The following is a 27,762-nucleotide window of genomic DNA, read 5'->3' as shown; positions in this document are numbered from 1 at the left end:
TGAATTGAATGGGCTGATCTGTAAGTATGGACATGTATAGGGCGTGCTCCATATTTTGCAGCTCTTCTCTACATCCCGGACACACAGCCACAAAAATCATGGCCTTGTATCTGGGGCTATAGAAATGCACGTGACTTTAATTTGATACACAATAGCAGATCTGCAATTGCAGATCAAAAGTATAGTCATGTGAAGTAGGCCTAAGCGTAAAGTTGATATACATAACACAGGTCAACAAAAAAAAAAAAAAATTTACTGGTGTCCAAAATATTTTAATGAATTTGGGGTATTTTTGGGGTGCTGATTCTGAATATGCTATCAGTTTTGCCAGATTGGCTCAAGTTTTTGAGATTTTTGGTATGTTATTTATAGCACTTGTTGGTAAATGCGACGCATCATCTCATTAATTTCTTTGGATTAGTACTTGAACTGAGCAGTTCTCAATATAGTTTTTTGTTAGTGTTCTAAAAGTTTGTTCATAGCTTGATTTTTGCACTAACTTTATGTTGTTGTCTGTTTTCCAGTGAAAAGCATGAACTCATCAAGAAGAAGTTGTCTTAACGATCCAGACTCATTGTTACATTTGTGGTGAATATACACTGCAAGCATAACCCCAAAATAGGCCAAATACACTTTTTTTATGAAGTCTGTTATGTTTCTTCTATGTTTTTGCAGTGTATATTCACCACAAATGTAACAGAATGAGTCTGGATCGTTAAGACAACTTCTTCTTGATGAGTTCATGCTTTTCACTGGAAAATAGACAACAACATAAAGTTAGTGCAAAAATCAAGCTATGAACAAACTTTTAGAACACTAATTAACAAAAAACTATATTGAGAACTGCTCAGTTCAAGTACTAATCCAAAGAAATTAATGAGATGATGCGTCGCATTTACCAACAAGTGCTATAAATAAGATACCAAAAATCTCAAAAACTTGAGCCAATCTGGCAAAACTGATGACATATTCAGAATCAGCACCCCAAAGTTACCCTAAATTCGTTGAAATATCTTTGGCCCCAAAAATGCTGTTGACCTGTGTAATAGAGGAAATTACTTTGATTTCCTCTATTTACATGAATAAGGTCACGTCAGTTTCACTTGTCTTTTACATAAAAAGTCACCAAAAAATAATGATGCAATGAGGATGTGAGTCATTTCCATCACGATTCAGGTTAATTTTCACGACACTAGTCAGCAATGCCTATTATATAAGTTACTATTGCAACAATTGGCATTTACATTCACAGACAAAACAAATGTACAAAGAAAAATTTTAATTTTTTAAAGAAATATGCCATTTCAGTACCCAATATGTTGTGCCCACGTTTCTACAGAGGAACGCACTCCAAAAACTTTTAGGCCGAGGCGTAACTACCACCATAGCAGCGGTAGCAGCTGCCACAGGGCCCGGGACATTAGGGGCCCGGTGACAGCTGCTACTGCTGCTGTCATTATGCTCGGAGGTCTTTTCGGACCCCCGAGTATACTGATCGGGGCCCCCTGTTGGTGGAATACTTTCCACCAACAGGGGGCCCTGAAGCTGCAGCAACGGCTGAGACACAGGAGCTGCAGGTCTGGCTCCTCTCAGCGCTGCAGGACGTTCCCCCCCTCTCTCCCCCCTCCCTTTCTCTGCTGTCCTCTGCCCACCAATGAGAGGAGGAGGCGGGGCTTATCCCTGCCGAGCTCCTGCACAGAAGAGAAGAGGAAGAAGCTGCTCCAGGAAAATGAAACTGAAGATACACAGGTACGTACTGGGGTTACTATACTTATTACTATCAGGCATTTGGGGGGATTACTTGTGTTTTAGTAACTCCATGTGCCTCATAGTAATAGCAGTTAACCCTATCATCTCCCTCACATTAACCCCTGTTTGCCTCACCATAAGAGTTACTAATATGTGAGACATTTGGGGTAATAGTAATGAAGATACTTTATTATTACCTCCATGTCTCTCACATATCAGTAACTCTTATGTGAGGTACACAAGGCTTAAAATGAGGCACATGAAGTTACTAAATTGTAATGCACAGGACCAGATTTTTTTTTATCCACAATTTGTCCTGGTATAGCGGTCAGCGGTGACAGTATTTAGTCCTGTAGGGGCCACTAAGGGACATAATACTGTGTGCAGGGGGCCACTATTGGGTATAATACTGTGTGCAGGGGCCACTAAGGGACATAATACTGTGTGCAGGGGCCACTAAGGGACATAATACTGTGTGCAGGGGCCACTAAGGGACATAATACTGTGTGCAGGGGCCACTATGGGACATAATAGAGCGCGCAGGAATGCGTAGGAGGGACTCGGTCGAGATCTTCGGTGTCGGGGGGGCCCCATGTCAAAAGTTCGCCACGGGGCCCCGCCATTCCTAGTTACGCCACTGCCGAGGCCCCATTTGGCGTAAATGTGATGTGTCTAGTGAATCCCATCCCCACAATGCGGGAAAATACACACAATCAAAGCATATTAATTATACCAGAGAAACATCAGCAGTTTCCCTATACGTATAATGGTAGCAGGAGGTCCACAGAAACTTTCTTTTAAAAGATTTCCAGAAAAATCACGATGCAGAATTCCCCAAGGAGTGACCCCATTTTGTAACGGCCATTTTATGGTCTGTGCAAAGGTGACAAGGCGTTGAAAAACCAAACCAACCATGTAATCCTGTGCTCCAAAAGCACATAGCACTCCTTCACATCTGCCCCCTGCTATATGCCCAAACAGCAGTTGATGCCCACATGTATGACACTGTTGTACCCAGAGTAAGATACTTAACAAAATCATTTGTGGGTATAAACTACTGTTTGCGCACACCGGGGCACATAAGAGAAGAAGCACTATTTGGTTTTTGGAGCACAGATTGGCTTTTGGACATCATGCCACTTTTGCAGAGGCCCTGAATTGCCAGTAAAGTGGAATCTGATGACCTCAATTGAAAACGAAACAGCTCAAGGGATTTATCAAGCAGAGTAGCAATTACTTTTAACCCAAGTGTTACAATAATTTAGTCTCCAGAAATGAATGCGCAGCTGTACCCCTTCAGTGGTGTAGTTTACTGACAGTTCAAAGGCTCAAAAAACAAAACAGCGCTCCTTCCCTTCTGTGTCCGACTGTTTCCAAACAGCAGTTTATACCCACATATGACATTAAGTGCACTATCCTGAGAAGTTCTCGACGCCTCAGCTCATCCTTCCTCGTGTAGACAGCAGGAACGGGGCAGTGTGTGTTCTGTCCTGCAGAGCAGAGACGCTCAGAGCTCAATATACAGGAGGAGTTCCCTGCCCTGGCATAGCCAGGCTCCTGCCACTTGTCACAACTTCATTGCTTTCTAGCAGGAGGGGAGCGCGGAGCTGCACCTTGTTACCTGCTGAGGGGAGTACCCTACATAGGATGCCACAGCAGCTGCAAGACCCCCTGTAACAGCGAGGACTGGGCACCACACACAGCTGGATGTGACTGCTGAGAGTCTGCTAGCATCAACAGAGTGTGAGTGGGCACTACTACCGGACTGTCGTGCCAGCCTTGCACCAAATCTGAAGAAGGGGTGGAACATTCTGTTTGATTCCTATACCCCGAAACGCATCATCCAATTAATAGATACTTACCTTTATTGAAGCTAGCTGTGTCAATTATGAGTGAGCGCAATCAACTGTCATTGTTTGGTATATCCAAAATCTACTTGCTCCATATCCTGAGAAAAACAATGTCATGCTTGTGGGCATAAACTACAGTTTGGGCACAAAGCGTGGCGCAGATGTGAAGGTGCACTATGTGGCTTTTAGAATGCAGATTTACATGTTTGGTATCTCTGTGCCATATCATGTTTACAAAAACTCTGACGTGCCAATAAAGTGGAACCCCCTAGGGAGTGACTCCATTTTGCCAGCTGCACCCCTCAAAGAATTTATCAAGGGGTGTAGTGAGCATTAGTTTTCCCAGATGTGAATACACAGCAAATGGTGAAAAGTGAGTATGTACGCTGTGCAGAGTACATTGAGAACAAATTCCCTATTATATTCCCAGAAGCTCCAAGGTTGGAGGTCACTCTGGGGATCACTTCTGGTATCTTTTCTCTAGAAAGATCTAAGACTGGGGTGTCCTCTGATATACGCTCGCACAACTTATACATTCCCTTCCTACGGCAGCCAGTTTTGTTCTAATGATTTGGCGATTTGTTTTTGTTTTTTTTTGTCTTCACATTGTGCAAGCTAATTTTGGAATCTAGTCTGGGGTCTGAATTATGGCTTCTAATATGAAGTTCGGAGCATGTTTTGGGGTTTGAATACTCTCCCTATAATGCTAGGTCCATATAGTTAGAATAGTATAGAAGGAACACTTAGGAAATATGCCTATCAAGGTGTTCAAATGTTAACAACAACTTAATGTTTTCATTGCAGTTGTCTTTTGAGAAGAAAGTCTTCTATCGACAGATCATATGATTACTCAACAGAGTTTTGCTGCCCCCTAGTGGGAATAGTAAAGGCTGTCATAAATTGGAAGAATTTCTTAAGATATTATTTTTGTGATTTTTTTTGTTACACTGTTATCTTAAAAAAATATTAAAATGGTATTTATTTTATTAACTTATTTCCACGTTGGTTTATTATTTTTACTTTACTACATTTTTTCTTGGAGCAGTGCTAGATGGCTGGACCTGGCAATGCTGTTATGGGTGTCAGGATAGGGCAGGAACAAGACTGGACCCAAGAGCTAGAGTCTCCATAAAACAATAGTTTGACACCATCCTGGCTAGTGTCAGGAGGATCTTTTTTGAACTCACAGTGGGGAAAATTTGCCTCTCGAGACCAAATCTTTTGGCTGCCATGCCATTCCTCCCTGGATCTGACCCCACCACTCAGAAAGAGGGCCAACATTGGGTACTGTGTGTACCATGGCCCAGTCACAACACGCAGTGGTGTAATTACTTTGGTAGCAGTGGTAGTAGCTGCCACAGGGCCCGACACCTTAGGGGGCCTGGGACCCCTCACATTAGTTGATATGCAAAAAATAAAAGAATTACTTTTTGATGCTTGGGCCCCGGGTTCTGGGCGGGGGGAATGATATGGGTTGTGCCTGGGTACGTAGACAGTCTTATTTTTAGACAGGGTTTTTTCTCTCCACGCAGGATGAAGAATGAAGAGTACCTTCCAGAGCATGTCCCCTCCTTCAGCGTGCATCCTGACATCACGCAGGAAGAAGGGTGCTTTTGCATGGGAACAAGCAGCACAGCGCTGGTCCCTTCTGAAGCATGGAGACTGGTGAGGGCAGGCTGGCTGCTGAGGTGCTGGCTGACTGGTGAGGTGCAGGGCAGGCTGTACAGTACTGTGCTGGCAGCTGCCTGCTACACTTTCTTCTTTCCAACAATTATAAAAAGTGTGCTGCCTGGGGAAGAAGGGGACAAGTGCCACATTCAGTGAAGTCTCAGTCTGTGAAGAGTGCTTTAAGTGAGAACTGTGAGAACACTCTTCACTGACATTGAATGTGGCACGTGTAACCCCTTCTTCCCCAGGCAGTGAACTTATTACAGTTCTTAAAGGGGTGTGCCAATAAAGGGGTTGTTAAGGGGGCCAAGGAATGTACAGTTTTATATACCACTAGAAAGCCAACAGTGCATTGGATTTAGCTCATTGTCAGCTTTCTCTCGGTATATAGAGCCATAGATTCTTGAGAACATGAAAGGCCCACTTTATAGAGGACCTTTCATATCCTCCTTCACATGCGGTTTTAATTCAGTGCGCTGTCGGCTTTCTCGTTATGTGCCCCAGTGCTGGAGATATCGATGCTGTTAGTTTCGGCACCAATCTTTGCCCACCGTTAGAAGGACGTTCCTGACAGTCTAGCTAGGCTGTGAGGAATGCCTCTCCCTGACTGTACTTGTCCGTAGCCCTGTACTGTCAAATGGGATGCTCTTTACTGCCCAGCGATAACGCCAAGCTGTGATGAACGTCCCCTTCCAGTACAAGTCTATGTTCGAGTATGGTCAGCAGGGGCATTCCTCACAACCCAACTAGACTGTCAGGAGCAATCATCTGACAGAGCAGATATCTCCAGCTTCAGGGCACATAATGAGAAAGCCTACAATGCGCTGAATTCAGCTCATATACAAAACTGCATGTGCAGGAGAACATGAAAGGTCCTCTGTAAAGTGGGCCTTTCATGTCCTCAAGAATGTGCGACTTTATATACCGAGAGAGTATATTGGGAAGAGGGGGGGCATGTGAAAAGTTCGCCACGGAGCCCCACCATTCCTAGTTACGTCACTGACAACACATAACTTGTTAAAAGAATTTAAAGGGACTGGGTGGCCATTTTTTTCAGCAGCAACTGCAGCCCATCAGTAATCCACCTGGTAGGGCAGATTACAAGTTCAGCTCGGTGACTGTGTACAGTACTTGCTATTGTTTCAAGTAGAAAGTACAAGTGCAGCCTTTAGTGGTAATCTGTGTGTAGGTATCATGGCGCAAGTATATCATGTATGGACATACAGCTGATTGACCCTCTCTCAGGGATCCTGTCAAGGATTAGAAAAATTATATTGTATTTCACGTTTCGCTGTATTAATGACTGAACAATATTTCTTCAGTCATAAGGTTATATAGAGAACAGTCTCTGATATAGCAGAGCTCAAGAAGAAACATCTTATTTTTAACAAAAAATTCATAAATCATTTAGGTTTCTGATTGAAGGCTTTATAAGTATAGTGCAAAAAATCGGAAATATTAATGTAGTAAGAAAAATGACAGATCACAGCGTTTATTTCTCTCCTTTGTGCAGGAATCTTAACTTAATCAATACATTTTACATGGTGTTTATGTAGTTGAAGTTTAGGTAATTTGCTATATTGGCTCAGTAACAAACCCAAGTCAGTTTTCCCTTGCGTCACCAAATTTCATCTGTTAGCTGGTCGTCTTGGCCACTGCCACATCTCGGAAGGCTTAAGTACAGTATTTACAATGGAAAGATTAAGTCAGGTTACATTTTTGTTTGTGATTGAGGTCCATCTGAAATTTCAAAGCCCATTGCCTTTATGTCCTTTTCTTTCTTTTTCTTTCCATCAGAATCAAACTGCGCCTCGATTTCTGCAGGATCGATGTAGGTGTAAAAATAAGCCATGATGGCAAAGATGATGCATACTGCTACTAGCAGACCAGCAAAGAGAAAGTATTCTGCCCACTGTAAAAATATTAAGAAAAGAACATTAGGGGGAGCTTAAACACACTCATATTGTGTCTCCAGAAATGTCATTTTGTCAGAAATTTGCCTGTGACAAATACTACAGGAGAAGCCCCATACAGCAAACATGTAGCTGAATTTCCATCATGTAAATTCATCAATATGTTCCCATAGAAGTGACCATGGCTAAAAAAAATAACTAAAAAGGGTGTTTTTTTCAGCAGCAAACTTGCAGGAATTGCTGTAGATCTCAGGCAATATTTATCCTTTGCAGTTTAGATAAAGTCACATGTAAAATCCTCAGCAATAATTGACATGCTGCGGTCACTGTGCTCTATGACAATGAGATTTGTAGCATCTGACTCCCAGATAAGGGATACATGATTCAAGGAACAGGCCCAAATGCAAGACTCGAAACAAGATAAATAGCTCAGATTCAGGACAAGATACTTAGCTCATATTCATGTGAAGTACCACTAATATGCAAGACTAAGGCATACATACAGAAGAACATGCAAACAAACAGAAATTCAAGCAGAAGGACATGCCAACCATACAGGAGGTCAAACGCACATGATACCACGCCAGGATGTCAAACATATATGATAGATATTAGAAATGCATACAAGGCAGAAGGCGAAGAGGCCAAGACCATTAGCAGAGATGCATTAATGACAAAAGACAGAAAACTAAAACTTTGCTCAAGTGTACAGACTTGACTTGTACTACAAAAAATGTTCATACACAGAAATAGATAGTGAAGGCTATAGCATTAACTACCTGTGAATTGATTTAATGTTTAGTCAAGATAGTAATATCTCTTTAAAAACATGATGTTTATTACAGCTGTTTATCTATAGATAGGATATAAATAATTATAACAATATTCTTTACCTGTTTGCCTATACCATTGACCCCAGCCACTATAAGGACAATAATATTGCCAACAGCCACTGTTAGGAGCCATCCTGCCTGCAGCACAGATTTCATGTTTGATGGGGCCTGTGGGAAACCAAATATGAGCAATAATTAGAACTAGAAAATGAGTGCAATAAAACTATGGATCTAGTACCTGTTAGAAAAATAAAGAACTGGTTATTCTTGTATACAGTACTTTACTGTCTGTAATGAACACCCACCATGTTCTAATAGTAAAATAATAGTCATACCATATGTAATATCCCAATATGATATAGAACATGCATTTAAAAAGTGATATTATTGTGTATAAGTAATTTGCATTCATGTACAATTACAGTGTCATACTGTATATTACATATATTGATTGAATTCCACAAAGAGTTGCATAGTGTTTTTGGCTGGCTGGAAACTCTTAATAAAGTCCCTGCCAATTTGAATTGTATCTGCACCCTTAGGATGTGGGTACAATTGAATACTATGGCAGAGCAGGGAGGCTTCTACTCCTGAGTCCCTGCCCTACCATTCACACTCATTGGCAACAAGCCACTTCATTCTTGAAGTTCCCTAGGCACTCAGCAGAAGTTGGCATAATGTAGTTATGTCAACACTGGAAGGGGCCTGTAGCCCCTTTCATTACCAAAATGGAGTATATCAATGTTATATTATTTGGGGCTTTTTTACTGGGATTATTTGGATGACAGTATTAATGTTTGGAGGGCACTTATACTGAGCAGGGAGGACTAAGGATCATTACTACTGTGTGTAGGGCACAAAAGGAGGACAGAAACTTGGCACTATGAATGCACCCACCTGAGAATATGAGAATTCCAATCCTGTAACAGAGAATACAACCTCCCCAGCAGTAATGAGGAAATACTGAGGGATCTGTAGAGCCATGTGTACTGTGTTGGCTTGAATATCCTGGATGTAGTCAACAGACATTGATGTCGTACACTGTAAAATTATAATAAAAGAACAATTACTTATAATTTGGTTAGAAATAAGAAAAAAAAATTGTGGCTTCTTCTGTTGAAACAGAATTATTGTAGTAACAGACATAGAGTAGAGTGGTTGAGACAGTAATGTAAAGAACCTCTGGTCTTCTCATTTCTAGCCCGTCTATCTGACGTTGCCCTTATTACAACTGCCCATATGGCCACTGCACTATAATTATATACAGTCTTCATGGACAGCAGCCTACTACTGGATCATTGCTCTGAGACAATATCAGCATGTTTGGTACAGTATGTCACACAAACAGATGGTAAACATAAGAAGAATAGCCATGTGCCTACAGAAAACATTAGTAATATTACATGTAAACCATTTCCACATAATTTTTAAAGATCGGAAGAACCAAATGTTCAACTTCACTGCTGAAATTTCCATTCCATAAATATTAGATTCAGATCATTTGTAACATGACAATGCCACATAAAATGATCTCACAAATCTCCAAATAACAATAGGAAAAAGAGGGTGTAAGTTTATTTCCATAGGTCAATAGGCATTTGGGTTGTGAAGTGCCCACGGGCATGCTGAGGAAGGAATAAAGAGTGTTCTACTGTATTATTACTCACCTCCTTAATTATTATGGTATATGAACTTCCAAAACCGAACTCAATTGAATCCAGAGAACAATTGTTCCCACTGTTAGTATAACCTACTATTTTTTTCCTAAAGAAGAATAAACAGAAGCATATATCAGATGGGCTGACCAGCACACGGTGTAGTTGAGCAGAATTGGCTCAACACTGCTAAGTCTCTGCATTCCTATAGGAATGCATTGGCCAGCCTTCGGCCAATCAGCGCTGGCTCTGCCGGAGGAGGCGGAGTCTAAGGTCGGACCTGAATGGAGACTGGTGTGGAGCGATCTTAGACTCCGCCTCCTCCAGCAGAGCCAGCGCTGATTGGCCACAGTACGGAATTTGACGAATCAGCGCTGGCCAATGCATTCTATTAGCCCGATGAAGTAGAGCTGAATGTGTGTGCTTAGCTCAACTACGCCAGTGGAGTAGTTGAGCTAAGCACACACATTCAGCTCTACTTCATCGGGCTAATAGAATGCATTGGCCAATCAGCGCTGGCCAATGCATTCTATTAGCGTGAGCTGAGAGTGCACAGGGGTTCCAGTGCACCCTCGGCTCTGCTACATCTGATGTAGCAGAGCCGAGTGTGCATAAGGGTTCTAGTGCACCCTCGGCTCTGCTACATCTGATGTAGCAGAGCCGAGTGTGCATAAGGGTTCTAGTGCACCCTCGGCTCTGCTACATCTGATGGGCTGACCGGCACACGGTGTAGTTGAGCAGAACTGGCTCAACACTGCTAAGTCTCTGCATACCCATAGGAATGCATTGGCCAGCCTTCGGCCAATCAGCGCTGGCTCTGCTGGAGGAGGCGGAGTCTAAGGTCGGACCTGAATGGAGACTGGTGTGGAGCGATCTTAGACTCCGCCTCCTCCAGCAGAGCCAGCGCTGATTGGTCGAATTCCGTACTCTGGCCAATCAGCGCTGACCAATGCATTAATATGGGAAAAAGTTTATCTCACAAAAATCACAATTACACACCCGATAGAGCCCCAAAAAGTTATGTTTAATAACATTCCTACCTAAATAAAGGTTATCCCTAGCTATCCCTGCCTGTACAGCTATCCCTGTCTCTTAGTCACAAAGTTCACATTCTCATATGACCCGGATTTGAAATCCACTATTCGTCTAAAATGGAGGTCACCTGATTTCGGCAGCCAATGACTTTTTCCGATTTTTTTCAATGCCTCCGGTGTCGTAGTTCCTGTCCCACCTCCCCTGCGCTGTTATTGGTGCAAAAAAAGCACCAGGGAAGGTGGGAGGGGAATCAAATTTTTTTGGAGTTTGCCACGTGATGTTCGATTCAAATCGAACACATCGAACAGCCTGATATCCGATCGAACATGTGTTCGATAGAACACTGTTCGCTCATTTCTAATAGAAACCATTTCGAAGCAACAGAATGTGATTGTATCTAATATTGATATATGATGGGAAGAATATCTTGCTGTATTCTGCTCTTTGTCCTTGGGCACCCCATGTTCTAAAGGGAAAGTATCACTAGGAAATCACCTATTTTTTATATTACATTTATATCACACTAGCTGGTACCCGCGACTTCGTCTGCGGTGATTGTAGCAGTGGGTATATACAGGCGCGGGTAAGGTTTTCGTACTGTGTATAAGGTATGGGATATGAAATGTAACTTTGTATCTTGTTTTTTTTCTGTAATTCAGAGAATACGTGAGACTTTTGTGTTGGATGTAATTTGTATTTGAGCTGCTATACGGTGTTGTGAGAAACGTTACATAGTGACTTTGGGACAGAGGTATTTGAAGTTAACCCCTTCCCGTCGATGGCATTTTTAGATTTTGGTTTTTCATTTTTGACTCCCCTCCTTCTAAACCCCATAACTTTTTTATTTCTCCGCTCCCAGAGTCATATGAGGTCTTAATTTTTCTTGGGACAAATTTTTCTTCATGATGCCACCATTAATTATTCTATATAATGTACTGGGAAGCAGGGAAAAAATTCTGAATGGGGTGGATTTGACAAAAAAAATGCATTTCTGCGACTTTCTTAGGGGCTTTGGTTTTACGGCGTTCACTGTGCAACCAAAATGACATGCCCCTGTATTCTGTGTTTCGTTGCGATTCCGGGGATACCAAATTTATATGGTTTTATTTACATTTTGACCCCTTAAAAAAATCCAAAACTGTGTTCAAACATTTTTTTTTGAAAAGTCGTCATATTCCGACAGCCGTAATTTTTTTTATACGTCCGTGTACGGGGATGTATAGGGCGTCTTTTTTTGCGGGGTTGGGTGTACTTTTTAGTTCTACCATTTTCGGGAAATGTTATTGCTTTGATCACTTTTTATTCAAATTTTTTTTTTTTTTTTTTTTTAAATGTAGATTGTGAGCCCCACATGGAGCTCACAATGTACATTTTTCCCTATCAGTATGTCTTTTTTTTTTGGAATATGGGATGGAAATCCATGCAAACACGGGGAGAACATACAAACTCCTTGCAGATGGTTTTTTGCCCTTGGCAAGATTTGAACACCAGGACACCAGCGCTGCAAGGCTGCAGTGCTAACCACTGAGCCACCGTGTAGCCCCCTTTTTATTCAAATTTTTATCAGAATCAAAAGAGTGAAAAAACGGCGGTTTGGCACTTTTGACCATTTTTCCCGCTATGGCGTTTACCGAACAGGAAAAATATTTGTATAGCTTTGTAGAGCGGGCGATTTCGGATGCGGGGATACCTAACATGTATGTGTTTCACAGTTTTTAACTACTTTTATATGTGTTCTAGGGAAAGGGGGGTGATTTGAATTTTTAATCCTTTTTATTTGTTTTTATATTTTTTTTTTCCTTTTTTTTAAACTTTTTTTTTGCATTTATTAGACTTCCTAGGGGTATTGACATGGGTGGGCGGTGTCGCGGATTTTCAGAGCGGTGGGGGTCGGCAAACATGGCTGCTCCGGAGCGTTAAAGAGAGCCTCCTGGAGTATCGTTAAGGTGAGGGGCAAAGTGGTAAAGTATATGTATATGAGATTGTGTGGGGTTAGGGGCGAGGCTGTAGAGGGCAATAGGAATTTTGTGGCTTGCTATGGTCCAAAGTGTGTGAGATTGCAGAGATGGTGGTGTGAGTTTGGGTTTTGTGGGGGTCCTGGCACAAACGTATGTGCGCTGTTGTGACGAAAAGTAGCCTATTGCGCAATCGAGTGTAGTGACTATGTTTGTGGAAAATTTCAGCCAAATCGGTTGAGCGGGTTTTGCGTGATTGAGGAACAAACATCCAAACCCACAAACATCCAAACTCACAAACTTTCACATTTATAATATTAATAGGATTATATTTGACAATTTTTTATTAAGAACTTTGGTGATGTTTTCAATTTTCCAGGTTTATACCGTACCTATATTGTTATAAAGGTAGGTATGCACTGTGACCTGGGCAGTGATATCACTGGTGGATTCAGTATATTATCTATATACACATGATAGTAATGACTATCAGTGTCCCAATAAGAGAGAGGGCTGCTGCATTGAAATCCATAATCAAGCGGAAGTCTGAGCATATTATGTGGCCTAGTGGCCAGAGTCAGTACAGCAGGATTTTAGGAATTATTTGAAAGTCTGACATCTGTAGAAAATGCCATAGTGAAATTAGGCAAATACCCACTGCTTCATTAAAGATTACCATTACACCACTGAATCACTTGGAATGTACAATACAATTATGAATCATTTGAGGTAAATCATTAGGGATCCAAATGGATGGAAATTAAATCACTTGCTCACCAATTACGGAAAATGATACTAAATATACTTAGGATAGGTCTTCAGTATCAGATTGGGTAAGGGTCTGATAGGTCATCAGATCAGTTGGGGTCCATTACCTGGCACCATCAGCTGTTCAAAGCAGAAGTGGAACTCAAGTAAAGCTTCCCCCACTTTACAACACAGCAATCTCACATTAGGGTAAGTTCACACTGGGCTTTTTGGATCAGAACCTGAGGCGGAGGCCACCACAGGTTCCGATCCCAAAAGTGGGTAGCAACAACTGAAAGCCGATGCAGTGCACTGGCATCCAGCTGGTCACTCTGCTCCAGATTAGGCCCAATGAATGGGCCTAGTTCGAAGGAGGGTGTGTCTTCAGGCCGAATCGCGAGGTGACTCAGCCTGAAGAACGAGCATCTCGTTTCTTTTTTCCCGGAGCTGGAAGAAACGGCTCCCAGAAAAAAAGACCTCTGAGGATCCCATTGATTTCAATGGGAGCCGTCTTTTTGGTCAGGGTTTTGAGGCAGATATGGCCTCAAAACTCTGACCAAAAAACTCAGTGTAAACTTACCCTTAATCGGGTCAGTTTAAGGCTCAGATCCATTTGCAATAATTGGATGGGGCTGAGCTGCAATACCAAGCACAGCCACTATTAACATGTATGTCACTGTGCTTAGTTTGAATGCTGTGGTCTTTTAAAATAGCTGATCGGTATGGGTGTTATGTGTCAGACCCCCATCGATTGGATATTGGTGACCTACCATAAGGATAAGTCATCAATTTTATAATCTTGGCAAACTGTATGAAGTGAATTTGTGATTTAAGGTAAGGTAAAATAAAATGAACACTTACACTCCTAATTTTACCATGGTATAGTTTGAAAAGCTGAATGGCTGAATTTCTCCAAGTTCTTCTTTATCCACCTTCAAAGTTATAGGTTCTTGTAGATTATTAATAAACCTAAAACAACAATTTTTGAGTAAAATATTTCTGCATTAGTCTTTGTCTGTACACATACATACAGATATATAAACATGCTCAACCCCATAAAATATTAATCATGGTTCAATCTGTTCCCCCAATAGTCAATTTAGTGCCTCTGTACTTCATGACCCGGTAACGAAAGCAAATTATATGATTTAGAAATGAATGCAAGTGAAGTAGTAAAATTAGATACAAACTTAAACCTACTTGATGGCATTATTTCCTTGCACAGGTTTTTTGCTTACGTCTTCATCCTAGGAAACAAAAACGGTTTGATCACTATTGTCTGACAATTAAAACAAACTATATTGTATTAGGCATATTAAAGACCCTTTAAGCCAAGAGGAGAAATCATCTGCAACATTCACTGCAACTTTGAGGGATAAAAGAAGGTTTAACCCCTTCCTGCTGGTGATATTTTTAAATTTTCATTTTTGACTCCCCGCCTTTCAAACCCCATAACTTTTTTATTTTTCCAGTCACAGAACCATAGGAGGGCTTCACGTTTCACAGTAATTTTTAACTTCTATATGTATTTGAGGAAAGGGAGGTGTTTTCAACTTTAAGTTCTTTTTTATATATATTTTTAACTTTTCCCCAAACAATTCAGATTTTTTTTCCAACTTTGCAGTACATTGTACAGAATAAATAGTACCATTATGAAGAAAAAATTGGCCTTCAAACATTAAGCCCTCATATGGCTCTGTGAATGGAAAAATATTAAAAGTTATTGGGTTTGAAAAGCAGCGAGTAAAAAACTAAAATTGAAAAATTCTGACAGGAAGGGGTTAACAAAATGCCATATGGTGGATGTAGGAAAGAGGTTAATAGCTGAAAAAAATTAATATGCCCTGATCCCAAATGTGTTTGTCTTAAGTGTGAGTTAAGATTAAGTAACTTTAGATTCAGAGAGTTTAGAAGGGAGTTACGTGATTCTATCCATGTCTGTATCTCGACTGCCTTGTTTTTTAATGGATATTTACTTGTTTTTCTGGAATCCCCATTAGCCAAAGTGTGCTCTGTGATATCAATGTGGTTCAGTGTAGATCTTGTGCCCTGTACTGCGTACTCACCTTGAATAGCCATTTAGGGAGCATTCACACTACCGTCGGTGTCCGACATGCAGTGTCCGCTCCTAGTGTCCGCTCAAAATCTGTCACGGACACTAGGAGCGGACACTAGCTGTGTCCGTGACACCTGTCATTCACTTGAATGGGCATCGGGTGCGTTCTTTTGCACTCCGTGCCCGTCCTTTCCTGTCCGCAAGAGAAGATGTCCGACTTCTCAAGCGGACAGAGGAACCCTGCATGCATTCAAGTGAATGACAGGTATCACGGACACATCTAGTGTCCGCTCCTAGTGTCCGTGACAGATTTTGAGCGGACACTAGGAGCGGACACTACATGTCGGACACCGACGGTAGTGTGAACGCCCCCTTAAAGGAATACGTTGCTGTTCAAAATCTAAGCAAGTTGCAGATTTGGAAGACCATGAATGAGGCCCACTGATAACGTGGAAAGAAGTTTGAGGATGATAGAGTGTTCTAGGAGCATGGTAGCATGGAAGTGCAGGAAGAGGACGCAGTTAGCAGGATGACACAATGTGGCAGGGCAAAGGGAAAAGTGTCAGAGGTATTTGTCCTGAAATGGCATATCCCAATAAGTTTGCCAAGATGGCAGATGGAGATGTTACCGTAGTATAGGATTACATTGCTGCAGCAAGACACTTCCTTTGATAGCTAGGGGAATGTCTGTTCTAGTAAGAAGGGGAATTGGAATACATGATCGGCCAAATAAGTGCTGCTAGAAGGGGATTCAATTATTAGGGGAACAGATGATGGATACCATTTGGTGTACAACGCTTTGTCTATTCAAATTTCAATTCCCTATTTTTTATACATATATGTGTACATTTTGTATACTTGTATCTTTTGTATATACTGGTAATGTTCTTAACAAGCACATTTGTCTTAGATTACTCACCCATACTTCCTCCACAGTGTTTTCATTTCTCACAATATATGTATATCGTGTTTCACCAGTAAAGTCAACAAGTGGAATCTCTTTTGATACAGATCCATAGTTAAATTTAATGGCACTATTGATCGGGAGGTCGGTGTACGTACTTGCCTAAATATCAACAAAGACATACAGAAAAATAATGAGTTTCTAAATAAAATTTACTACTAATATTATCATAGTTACTTGCAGTACTTTATCTTTAAGATTATATGTAATACTCATAGATCATAGTTTGTAGAGTTACCACTAGGTGACTACATTCATGTTTCCAGGCATTTATAAACATTAATGGTTAGTACAGAACCCTTAAGTTACACTAGGTTCACACTGGTGTCAGCCTATGCGTTCTAGTTTGATCACCATACAGTAAGTGCCCTCTTTATAGGCTCCCATACAGTAAGTGTCTCACATACAGTGACTTTAGGCCACTGCCTGCTGGACTTCTCCAGCAGATAGCCACATATTCACTTACCAATCCCCGCTCAATAACTGAATAACGGGCATTACCTGCTATGTAGTCTTGGGCCAGTATATGGGACCACAGGGGGATTCACCGGTGCTCCAGAAGGCCAGTCTGAGTTTGTCTATAACTCTGCTTATAATTACTGATGATTGTGATTATTATTTGATACTTATTGGTATATTCTAACGTGTTTTTGTATATTTAACACTTGCAGGTGCAGGTTACCCTCCATAATGAATTCATTGAATGTACATCACTACAAGCTATAAATGTTCTATTTTGCCATGGAGTGTTTTCTATAAGTCTAGTATATCATATATATATATATATATATATATATATATATATATATATATATATATATATATATATATATATTTGTTTAACCTTTTCTTATGAATCTGAAGTACCCGCGGCTACTCGGTAAATTCTTGGGAGAGTATGATGTAATTTTGAATATAGTGGTTTTAACCCATGATTACTCTTTTAAGCCAGGGCCCCACATGGCGCAAACGCAGCGAAAAAAAAAGCAGTGTTTTCAGTCACTCTGTAATGGATGGGATTCTAGTGCATCCTATCCCCACAGTCCGGAAATATACATGCAATGGATACGCTGCAGTTTCCAAAAGCATTAAATTTGCAGAAATCACAGCATGTCAATTATACCTACAGAAATGTTGGCGGTTCCCCTATAGATGTAATGGAAGCAGAAAGTCTGCAGAGGAAATCTCTGTGAGCCTTCTGTGAAAAGTGCTGCAGGAAAAACTGCAATGCGTTGCCGCTGCGGTTGTTGCTGCAGGGCCTTTCTGCTGTGGGACACTATGTGGGGCCTTATCCTTAAAGGTCAGAAATATTTTTCTTGTTTCTTGTATATATATATATATATATATATATATATATATATATATATATAATCAGGTAAGGGCTTGTTCACATCTGCGTCCTGGCCTCTGTTCTGCAGGTTTCCGTTTCCTGCCCTAAACTGGGCAGGAGATGGAAACCTGCAGTCATTTTTCAAACCCATTCATTTGAATGGGTTTGAAAAGTGTCCAGCCATGAGCGCCGGTTAACGTTTCATGCTCTCTGCGGTGAAACCATTTTTGTTTTTTTTTTTAACCGGACACAGAGTCGGACATGCAGGACTTTGTGTCCAGTTTAAAAAAACTGGTTTAGCCGCGGAGAGCATAAAACGCTCACCAGCGCTCATGGCCGGACATGGTCTGAAGATGGAAACCTCAGAATGGAGACCGAACGCTGGTGTGAACTCAGCGTAAGCTACTCCCACCTTCTAGAAGGAGCAGAAACAGTTTGAGCAAAACATTACAAAACAGTATATGCGCAGAGAATATACTTACTATGTATGCAAATATGCAACCATAAGAAACGCGCGGAAGACGGAGCCCATTGAACTCAATGGGAGTCTTTTTATCAGCGCTGATTCTGCCGCGAGTTATCATGGCAGAATCAGTGCCAACTTCCTCCGTGTGAATGCCCCTTAAGAGTACAGCACTGAGCTAAGGAGTGTGGAATATTGATTTGTCTCATATAATGAATCACTAAATATACTCGAGTATATACTTGATTATAAGCTGAGTTTTTCAGCACAGTTTTTGTGGCTTATACTCGAGTCAAGCAAAAAAAAAAAAAAAAAAAATTTCTTTTGAGGGGGGGGGGATAATCTATGACCAGCCACAATAGTAATGTATAGAATCTCCCATAAAATAGTGAAAAAAAGAAGCTTTAAAAGAAATATATAATAAACAATTAAACAAATAAATGTTCAAAATCACTCCATTCCCTAGCATACATATAAAAATAGAAAATTACTGTGAAACACATACACATTAGGTATCCCTGTGTCTGAAAGTGCCTGGTCTACTGAAGGGATTAATAGGAGCACTGCAGATACCTTATATTCAGCCAGGCTGAATTCCAAGTGGGGGAAGAAAAAACAGTCCTCAAGCTCAGGGAAGGGGCAGACAGACAACCAAAACATCCCCTCCCCTTTCTCAGCAACTACTGCACCCAAAAATTCCGGCCATTTTAATTTCTTACATTTTCCAGTAGCTGTGGTAAAATTAGGGGCCTCGGCTTATATTCGGGTCGACTTATACTCGAGTATATACGGTACCTTTGTATAACATTAAATAAGAAAGATTGTATTACCTGGAGAGTAGAAAGTGACACAGCTGCTGCTGGAGTATTCTCTGGATATGAAACAGTAAGGTTTGCTGTACCTAAGTTTATAACTTTGACTTGTATGTTACTGCTGCTTGGGAAGTTTGGCAGAGTTGGCTGTCAGTAAAATAGAAAACAAATAGAATAAACAGTAATATTTTAATACAACGTTATTCTATTTCATGTAATTATTGACATAGTTATCAGATATAGTTGTAGTCAAACCTGCATTCTGAGACTCCATTCACAGATTCCATCACATTTAAAATATAAAAATGGCAGCATATAGGCAAACATTGTCATCTGTAATAGGCATAGGCATCCGTGTTTAAAATAAAATGACCGTAATACTCTAAGAAGGAAAAGGGTACAACAATGATACCCTTCTGCTTCTGCCATTTTCCTCCGTGTGAGTGCACCCTTAAAGGCTGAGGAACCAATTGCAGAAATGCAGCTTTTTTGTTGTAGATTTTGCTTCAGTTCTTCTGAGCCAAAGTGGATTGAGCAGAAGGAAGTATAAGAGCTTCCTATAAATATATCCCTTACCTTGTATAGCCATTCCTGACTGTGGCTAAAAAAAAACACAAGAAAAATCTAACAACAAATCTAACAAATAAAGTTGCATTCACACCTAAGCCCCCTTGCTAATGACCGTGTGTTAGGTCAGTGTGCTATCCTGGTTGCAGACGACCGTGTGCTAACCAGCTGCCAATAATAAACATAGGCGGCGCTCGGGCGACACACAGATGTCATCCTTGAGCCACCCATGTACCGACCGTAGGTGAATAGGAGTTGCAGAAGCTGGGCCGCAAAATCAGACAGAAATAGGACCTGTTCCATATTTTGCGGCCTGAACTGTTGGCCCACACATGTGACCATGCAATTCACGGTCATGTGTATGAGCCCAAAGAAATGATAGCACACTGACCTAGCACAGAGTCGTCTGCAAGGGGACTAATACGGCAGGGAGCTGTCAGCAGTATCATGATTGAAGACAGCTGCAATCATGAAAAATTAACCCCTTAAACAGTTGTTTTTAGCTGGACCCAAAGTTCAACATATAGAACTTTGTGTCCAGCTTAAAAAAACGGTTTCCCCGTGGAGAGGCTGCAGGCGGACACCAGCGATCACCTTTACAAACCCATTCAAGAGAATGAATTTTAAAGCTGACCGCCAGGTTTCCATTCCCTTTCCAGTTTCCCCGGGGCTGAGGACGGAGACCCGGCGGAATACACACACCGGTCAAAGGACACAAGTGTGAACAGCCCTTCCTGAACCTGTGTAAAAAGGCAATTTCTGCTTAGGTACTCATTGAACCAGTTATCTGGTTTCACACTAACCACGTCTCGGACGTGAAACTTAAGGCCCTTGCACACAGCCGTTGTTCCCTGATAGCACATTGACCCATTGACAATCCGGACCACAAAATATTACTGTCCTAGTTTGTGACTGTGTTTCTGTGGCTCATGTTTATTGAATGAATGGGGCCGTGGAAGCATGGACAGTGCACAGGCTGCACATTATTATTATTATTGTTTATTTATATAGCACCACTAATTCCATGGTGCTTTACATTTGGGGGTTACATACAATACACAGAATATACAGGTAGATATAATACTAACAATGACCGACTGGCACAGTGGGGTAGAGGGCCCTGCCCGCGAGGGCTTACAATCTATGGGGGAAGGGGATAGAGACGGAGAGAAGGAGAGGGGGGAGACAGTTCAGATGGCAGTGTGGTGATAGTGTTATTGGAGGTTGTAAGCCTTTCTGAATAGGTGAGTCTTCAGGGCCTTCTTGAAGCCTGTGATTGTCGGGGTCAGTCTTATGTGTCTTGGTAAGGAGTTCTAGAATATGGGGGATGCACGGGAGAAATCTTGGAGGCAGTTGTGTGAGGAGCAGATGAGGGCAGAGCGGAGTAGGAGATCGTTGGAGGATGCACATGGATGTCACCCAGCTTAGTCTGTGTTTGAGTGGGATTTACTGACCTGTTCACAATGCCTAGAGCAGTGGTTCTTAACCTTGTTTGAGGTACCGAACCCACCAGTTTCATATGCACATTCACTGAACCCTTCTTTAGTGATAAATCAAATATGATTTATTTCCAAATTCAAGACATAGGTATATGTTTTTTTTACTGGTACCACAAGAACCACTGGCCTAGAGACACACTCCTAGTATTATAATCATCTATGATGCTAGGAGCTAAGGTTACAAAGCCATTGCAAAGGTTCTGGGAACGCAGCAAACCACTGTATTTTATGCAATTGTTTTATTTTATATTATAGACATCTATCCTGCTATCATTTCTACAACTGTTAAACACTTACATCAATTTCTCTCTGTACAATACCAGCAACAACAAATGCCATGGCTGCCAAGAACATGCCCACAGTCATCCTTTTCAGGGGTCTGTAGATATAAAATAAAAAAAAATTGGGAGCAGAATACATTAAAGACCACCAAACATTACCTGAGCTCCTGCAGGGCACTTGTAATCCACAATTTTTTCAATAGAAAGACAATTTACCTCAGGGATGCCCTGAGGTAAATATTTTTCTCAAGGGTGCCTCAGGGTTGAAAAGTTTGGGAAACACCAATCTATTGGAAACCATTGATCTAAAGAATGAAACTGCTAGAATCAGAGGTTTCTCTTATTCCTGTTGTTACAGCGGAGGCCTGACTGATAATCCCACTATTAAGGATGTGACCATGGCTTCTGTGTCTATGTCTTCATCCTGACTGTAAGGCATTTTATACAGCTATAGATAAAGAAACTCGTTATGTACATTTGCAACACTGAAAACATCCAAAAATATTCTGATATTTTGGGTTTCAGGTTCTGGAGACTGTGCATCTCTATAGAATGTACAAACCGGGCGCAAGTGTGAACCGTCCCTTACTGAGAATAAGGTCAGAAGGAGAACACATGCCTGCAGGAGCAAACCATACAATGAAGTTCTTTATAGTTTGCAGCTATAGGGACACATAGAAGTGGTATACACAAAATGGTACACACTGGTATGGTATACACTGATCATACTTACGAGAAATTTAGCTTGCATTTCCTAATGAGAGGATATAATACCATGTCCACCAGTGGCACAAGGACAATAATTAATATTGGATTTACTGTCTGCAATAAAAAGATGAATATTAGGAATTTGAAGAAAAACATATTACCTATTTATTTTAAGGAAAAAAAAGATTGCTTACCTGCATCTGATCTGGCTGAATCTGAATCGCTCCCTGAAAAAAAACAAAAAAACATTCCTATTAGTAATTGGCAGCTAATAAATGTATTTGTTATTCTTAAAGGAATATTAGTCTATTAATTATTGTGAAACTAGAAAGTTGTTTCTTCCAAAGACTACAAAAGGGAATGATAAAAATAGAAAATGTAAAAACAATATAATAAATTCCAGCACTTTCTCTCCCTTCAACTTCAACTACATCCACTACAGTTCAATGAATGAGCCTGGACAGCAAAATGGACAGAAATTGGACCCATTTAGAGTTTTTGTGGGTTCACAGCCCTCCACACAGAGCTGTGAAAAAACATGGTCATGTGTATAGGGCCTTTGAAAAGAATGGATAAGGGTGTTACCTGTTTAATGGATAGCACATTGACCAGAAAAATGGTTGTGTGAATGGAGCCTTATTTTGAAAAATATATTTTAAAAAATTCCTATTGTGTTCCAAAAGACAGGCCATGGCCTTTTACTTACTATCCTATCATCATAGAACAGCTGGCTAAAACTGTAGCCGTACCATGCCGCTGTGTCTGACCCACAGTAGGACAGGAAGGTTAGACCGATACCGTGGTTGTTCTCCAGCCAATAGTGGAACAGATCAGCAGAAAACAATCATATAGTTCTCTGAATGATTTTTGTAAAGCTCTTTATCTCATGGACATGCAGAAAACTCGAAGACTGACAAATGGTGTGGGTAAAGTCATCCCTTTCTTTGGCCAGTTCACATCACATCTGGGATCCGTGTGGTGTGATGTTTAGTGATGGTACAATATTTCTGCTTACTAAATGTTTAAGGCCATACATACATACTCAACATTTTTTTGAAATCACTTACAAAGTTTCCATCCATAGTGTCAGCTTGCAAAGTCCATCTTGAACCCTTTAATAATAAAAAAAAAAAAAATGAAATATAATATTCTTTTTATTATACCTTCCAAAACACCAACCCAGTTTACAGGGCTTGTATAAGATCAATAAAGAAAGATTATGAATGATAATCTGTTTTCCCTTAGCCCAAACAGCAGCACAACTGGGGTATTTCTGCCCCTATGAGCTGTTAGGTAATTAAAAATTCCACCTGTCCTAACAGCTTTTGACCTCTATAAGGGTGCATGCACACTACGTAACGCCGGGCGTGTATGAGAGCCGTACACGCCGGCGTTACAGCAGGGCTGCCGAACACTTCCCATTCACTTCAATGGGAGCGCTCGTAAACGCCGCTGTTACGAGCGCTCCCATTGAAGTGAATGGGAAGTGTTCGGCAGCCCTGCTGTAACGCCGGCGTGTACGGCTCTCATACACGCCCGGCGTTACGTAGTGTGCATGCACCCTAAGAGGCCGGAAGACCTGCTCCTCCCTTGTGTTAGTAACAAGTATGATCTACAGAGCAATTCATAAAGGTGACACACACATATACATCACATATTGTACAATAGCACCTCTTAGGGAGGGAGCCTTGTGCTGCTGTTTGGGCTAAGGGAAAACAGATTATCATTCATAATCTTTCTTTCCCCCTACGCCCAACAGCAGCACAACTGGGGATTTAGCAAGTATTATCTCCCCTAGGGCAGGACCTCCTGGCAGGCTGATGCCAAGATGGAGTGCCCAAATGCTGTAGCATCGGCCGTACGCCAGTCCAATCTGTAGTGTTTGGCAAAAGTCAGCTGTGAGCTCCAAGAGGCTGCAGCACATATCTGCTCTAGAGAGAGGAACCGTGTTTCTGCCCATGATGTCGCCACTGATCGGGTGGCATGGGCTCGTAGGAAATCTGGAACAGGAAGATTCTGAGCCCGTAGGGAACAGCTGATAGCTTCTCTGATCCATCTAGACAGGGTTACCTCTGATGCTTTAGCGCCTCTATTGTGGCCAAACACATTAACCAGAAGATTCTCTGATCTTCGGAACGGTGCTGTACGGTCCAGGTAGATACGTAGTGCTCTTACCAGATCCAGTGTGTGTAGCTTCTCCTCCTGCTCAGTGGCAGGGGAGGGAAAGAAACCCCGTAGGGTGATCACTTGATTGGTGTTCTGAAGTGTGGGTACCTTCGGCAAGAATCCTGGGACGAACCTTAGCTGTACTCTGTCAGGAAAGAAAGTTATGAAAGGTTCGGAGGCTGCTAGAGCCTGCAATTCGCCAACCCTCTTGGCGGAGGTTATTGCCAACAGAAAGGTCACTTTAAATGACAGGTACTTCCAGTCCACTTCAGATAATGGTTCGAAGGGGGGCGCACGGAGCCCTTGTAGAACCGCGGCCAGGTCCCACCTGGGGACAGGGGGCCGTACCTGGGGGCGGAGCCTGGCAGCCCCCCTAAGGAACTGTTTGACAAGAGGATCTTGTGATAACCGTGTCTCCAGGAGAGCAGATAGAGCTGACACTTGAACCTTGAGGGTGGCAGGTGCTAGTCCTCTCTCCAGGCCGTTCTGTAAGAACTCTAGGACTGCATCTCTGTCAGGATCGCGGTGGCTGCCTGTACACCAATCTCGGAATATCCGGGCGATCCTTTGGTAGCTCTGATTGGTTGCCTCTGCTCTTGAATGCGCTAAGGTACTTAGCACTCCCTGGGACAATCCTCTGTCTGCGCGTATGGCGCGGTTAACCTCCAGGCAGTGAGGTTGAATTTGTCTAGGCCCAGGCACGGCCGACTGTTCAGTGACACCAGGTTCCTGACTGGTGGAAGCCTCCAGTAGTTCCCCCGACTCATAAGGATAAGGTCGGTGAACCATGCCCTTTTTGGCCAGAACGGCATGATCACTATTGCCGAAGTCTGGTCCTGCCTGAGTTTCGCCAATACCTTCGGTATCATCGGGATGGGAGGGAACATGTATGCCAGTTCGAACCTCCATGGTATTGACAGGGCATCCACAGCCAAAGGGTTGTCTTCCCGGTACAGGGAGCAAAACCTTTCTACTTTGGCATTGTGTTGGGTGGCCATCAGATCCACCTCGGGGAGACCCCACCTCCTGGTCAGGTAGTGGAAGATGTCCTGATTCAGGGACCATTCGCCTGCGGTCGGCCGGCCTCTGCTGAGTTGATCCGCTAGGATGTTCAGGAGGCCCTGGATATGTACCGCGGCCAGCTGGGAGAGGTTTCGTTCTGCCCAGGAGAAGATCAGGTTGGTGACTTGCATGAGCGAGGGGGACCTGGTTCCTCCCTGCTTGTTGATATAGTGGACTGTCGTCAGATTGTCTGATCTTACTTTGACCGCTTTCCCTCGTAGAAGTTGTGCAAATGACAGCAGGGCTCGATGAACTGCGGTAAGCTCACGCCAGTTGGATGAGTGCGTCCTCTCCCGCTGATTCCATGTACCTTGAACCGGGGTCTCCCCCAGATGAGCTCCCCAGCCTGTGAGGGAGGCATCTGTAGTCAACAGGGTCCAGGCGGGCTGGACCGAGGACTTCCCATCTCACAGATGGGTCCACCAGGGCAAGGTTTGCCGGGTGCTGATGGTTAACTGGATTGGCTTCTGTAAACCTGAAGGACTGTGATTCCAGACTCTCAAGATCTCGTTCTGTAGAGGGCGCATATGCCATAGGGCCCAAGGAACTACATCTAGGGCAGCGGACATCAATCCAAGGACCTTCATAGCCGTCCTGATGGTGACCTTCCGTGTGGAAGACAAATGATGTGCTGCCCGAGCAATTTTCCTTTTGCGAGGAGAGGGTAGAGAGACCGTCATGTTGAGAGAGTCTAGAATAAGTCCCAGGAACTGAACTCGTGTTGATGGCACCATCACTGACTTCTGCCAGTTTACCAGCCACCCCAGCTTGTCTAGTAGAGCTATGACGGTCTGCACCTGCGTGCGATGAAGTTGTTTGGGGCCCTGAAGAGGGCGGGTTCTTACCATCTTCTCTGGCTGCTGGGAAACAAAATTAATTTTATAGCCTTCCTGGATCGTCTGGATGACCCAGGGGTCCCAAATATTCTGCCGCCAGGCCTCCACATAGTGGGAAAGACGACCGCCCACCCCAGGGGAGGGGGGGGGGTAGGAAGGGGGGGTGCACTGAGAGGGAATTAGAAGGGGGCATTCTTACGGCCAGGAGATGAGCCCCGACCTCTTCCTCGCTCGGATCGCCGCTGGCCTCTGGTGCTTCTCCGGGTGCCTCTTCCTCGAAAGGAGGTACTCCGACCTTCAAGGGGCTGTGGCAGGTTCTTGCCCTTGGAGTTGGCCCAGCCTTCCATGATGTGGTCGAGCTCCCTTCCGAACAGCCGTCCGGGCTCAAAGGGGAGACCACAGAGGCTATTTTTGGAAGTAAGGTCAGCCTTCCAGGGCTTCAGCCATAGGGGTCGGCGAGCCATAGTAGCCAGTGCCATGGATCTAACCACCAGACGGGTCTGAAAATGGGTAGCCTCTGTCAGGTGATCCACCAACAGCATGATGTCGGACACTGCCGCGAGGAGATCATCATGATCCACGCCGGAATCGATGTCCTTGGCCAGGGATGACAGTTCTGCGCGTAAGCCAGTTGCTACCTCATTCGCGACCATGCCCAAAGAGGCCTGGGCAGAGACGGACGAATATACACGCCTCAAAGATCCTTCGACTCGGCGATCCATGGGGTCCCTGAGGCCCGAGCCGTCCTCTGATGGAAGGATGGAGCGCCTTGATAACTTGGCCACGGCGACGTCCACTTTTGGTGGGGGACCCCACGCCTTTAGTTGACTTTCAGAGACGGGAAAAAGTGCCTTGAAGCGTGTGGATGGGTGCCTCCATTCGCCCTCCATCAGGCGGAGCATCTCCGAAGAGGGCCTGAAGGTACGAGACCTACGGCTAGAGCCTTCCCGGTCTCTGATTCTTAGGGTCTTGAATACTCTGGACATTTTGTCCAGGGGAAAAATCTCCTTCTCCTCCTCCGTACTAGAAGATGACTCCACATCCCTGAGGCGCAGCTTTTCCAGAGGCGGCAGGGACAATTCACAATCCAGCCGTGGCCTCTTGGCCAGGGAGACGGCTTCCATCCTTTTCATGGAGTCCTGGACATACCCCTTCACCCAGGAAACCATCTCTCGCATGGGAGTTGTTTCAACAGAGGGGGCCCTGCACCCCTGACAGAACCGATATTGGGAGTCATCAGGCAGCGGCACTCTACAGGAAGCGCACGCCAGATGCTTCCTTTTGGAAGCAGCCTTCCTTCTAGGAGGAACAGTGGAGGAAGAAGAAGACATTCTGAGGAGGAAGAAAAGGATACACTAACTACTTACTGCCCCCAGGGATGCAACTCCCCAATCTCCCGGCGCGCCAGCCAGACAGGAGCGCGCACGAGCCGGCAGGGTCCCCGCCGGGAGAAGAGGACCCCAGCTGAAAAAAGAAGAGGATGTCCAAGAAAAAGATCTTCCGCTGTCAGGTACGGATGGGGGAGAGTAGTGGACCCCTATAGGAGGTCAGAACACCTGCTCCCCCCCTGACCACCTGTCCTGTCCCACAGGACAGAAAAAAACACAAGGGAG

General features: G+C 43.1%; 1 protein-coding gene across 1 annotated transcript in view; it reads right to left on the bottom strand.

Moving 5' to 3' along the window:
• Positions 1 to 6,729: 6,729 nt before the first annotated feature.
• Positions 6,730 to 27,762, bottom strand: part of SLC15A1 (solute carrier family 15 member 1) — a 40,137-nt gene continuing 19,104 nt past the window's right edge. Inside the window, exons 12-23 of the mRNA XM_075265300.1 lie at positions 23,153 to 23,197; positions 22,280 to 22,312; positions 22,111 to 22,199; positions 21,394 to 21,475; positions 19,049 to 19,177; positions 16,381 to 16,527; positions 14,606 to 14,652; positions 14,267 to 14,374; positions 9,681 to 9,777; positions 8,911 to 9,054; positions 8,074 to 8,181; positions 6,730 to 7,179 (exon numbers count right to left, since the gene is read on the bottom strand). Of these exons, the coding sequence (XP_075121401.1) occupies positions 6,979 to 7,179; positions 8,074 to 8,181; positions 8,911 to 9,054; positions 9,681 to 9,777; positions 14,267 to 14,374; positions 14,606 to 14,652; positions 16,381 to 16,527; positions 19,049 to 19,177; positions 21,394 to 21,475; positions 22,111 to 22,199; positions 22,280 to 22,312; positions 23,153 to 23,197 (1,230 nt within the window). The 3' untranslated portion in view covers positions 6,730 to 6,978. The remainder of the gene's footprint in view (positions 7,180 to 8,073; positions 8,182 to 8,910; positions 9,055 to 9,680; positions 9,778 to 14,266; positions 14,375 to 14,605; positions 14,653 to 16,380; positions 16,528 to 19,048; positions 19,178 to 21,393; positions 21,476 to 22,110; positions 22,200 to 22,279; positions 22,313 to 23,152; positions 23,198 to 27,762) is intronic.

The sequence above is a fragment of the Leptodactylus fuscus genome, chromosome 2, assembly GCF_031893055.1.
Source record: "Leptodactylus fuscus isolate aLepFus1 chromosome 2, aLepFus1.hap2, whole genome shotgun sequence".
In the NCBI taxonomy this organism is placed as follows: domain Eukaryota; kingdom Metazoa; phylum Chordata; class Amphibia; order Anura; family Leptodactylidae; genus Leptodactylus; species Leptodactylus fuscus.
The sequence above is the reverse complement of the archived record's forward strand: the minus strand, read 5'-3'. Positions and strand labels throughout refer to the sequence as shown.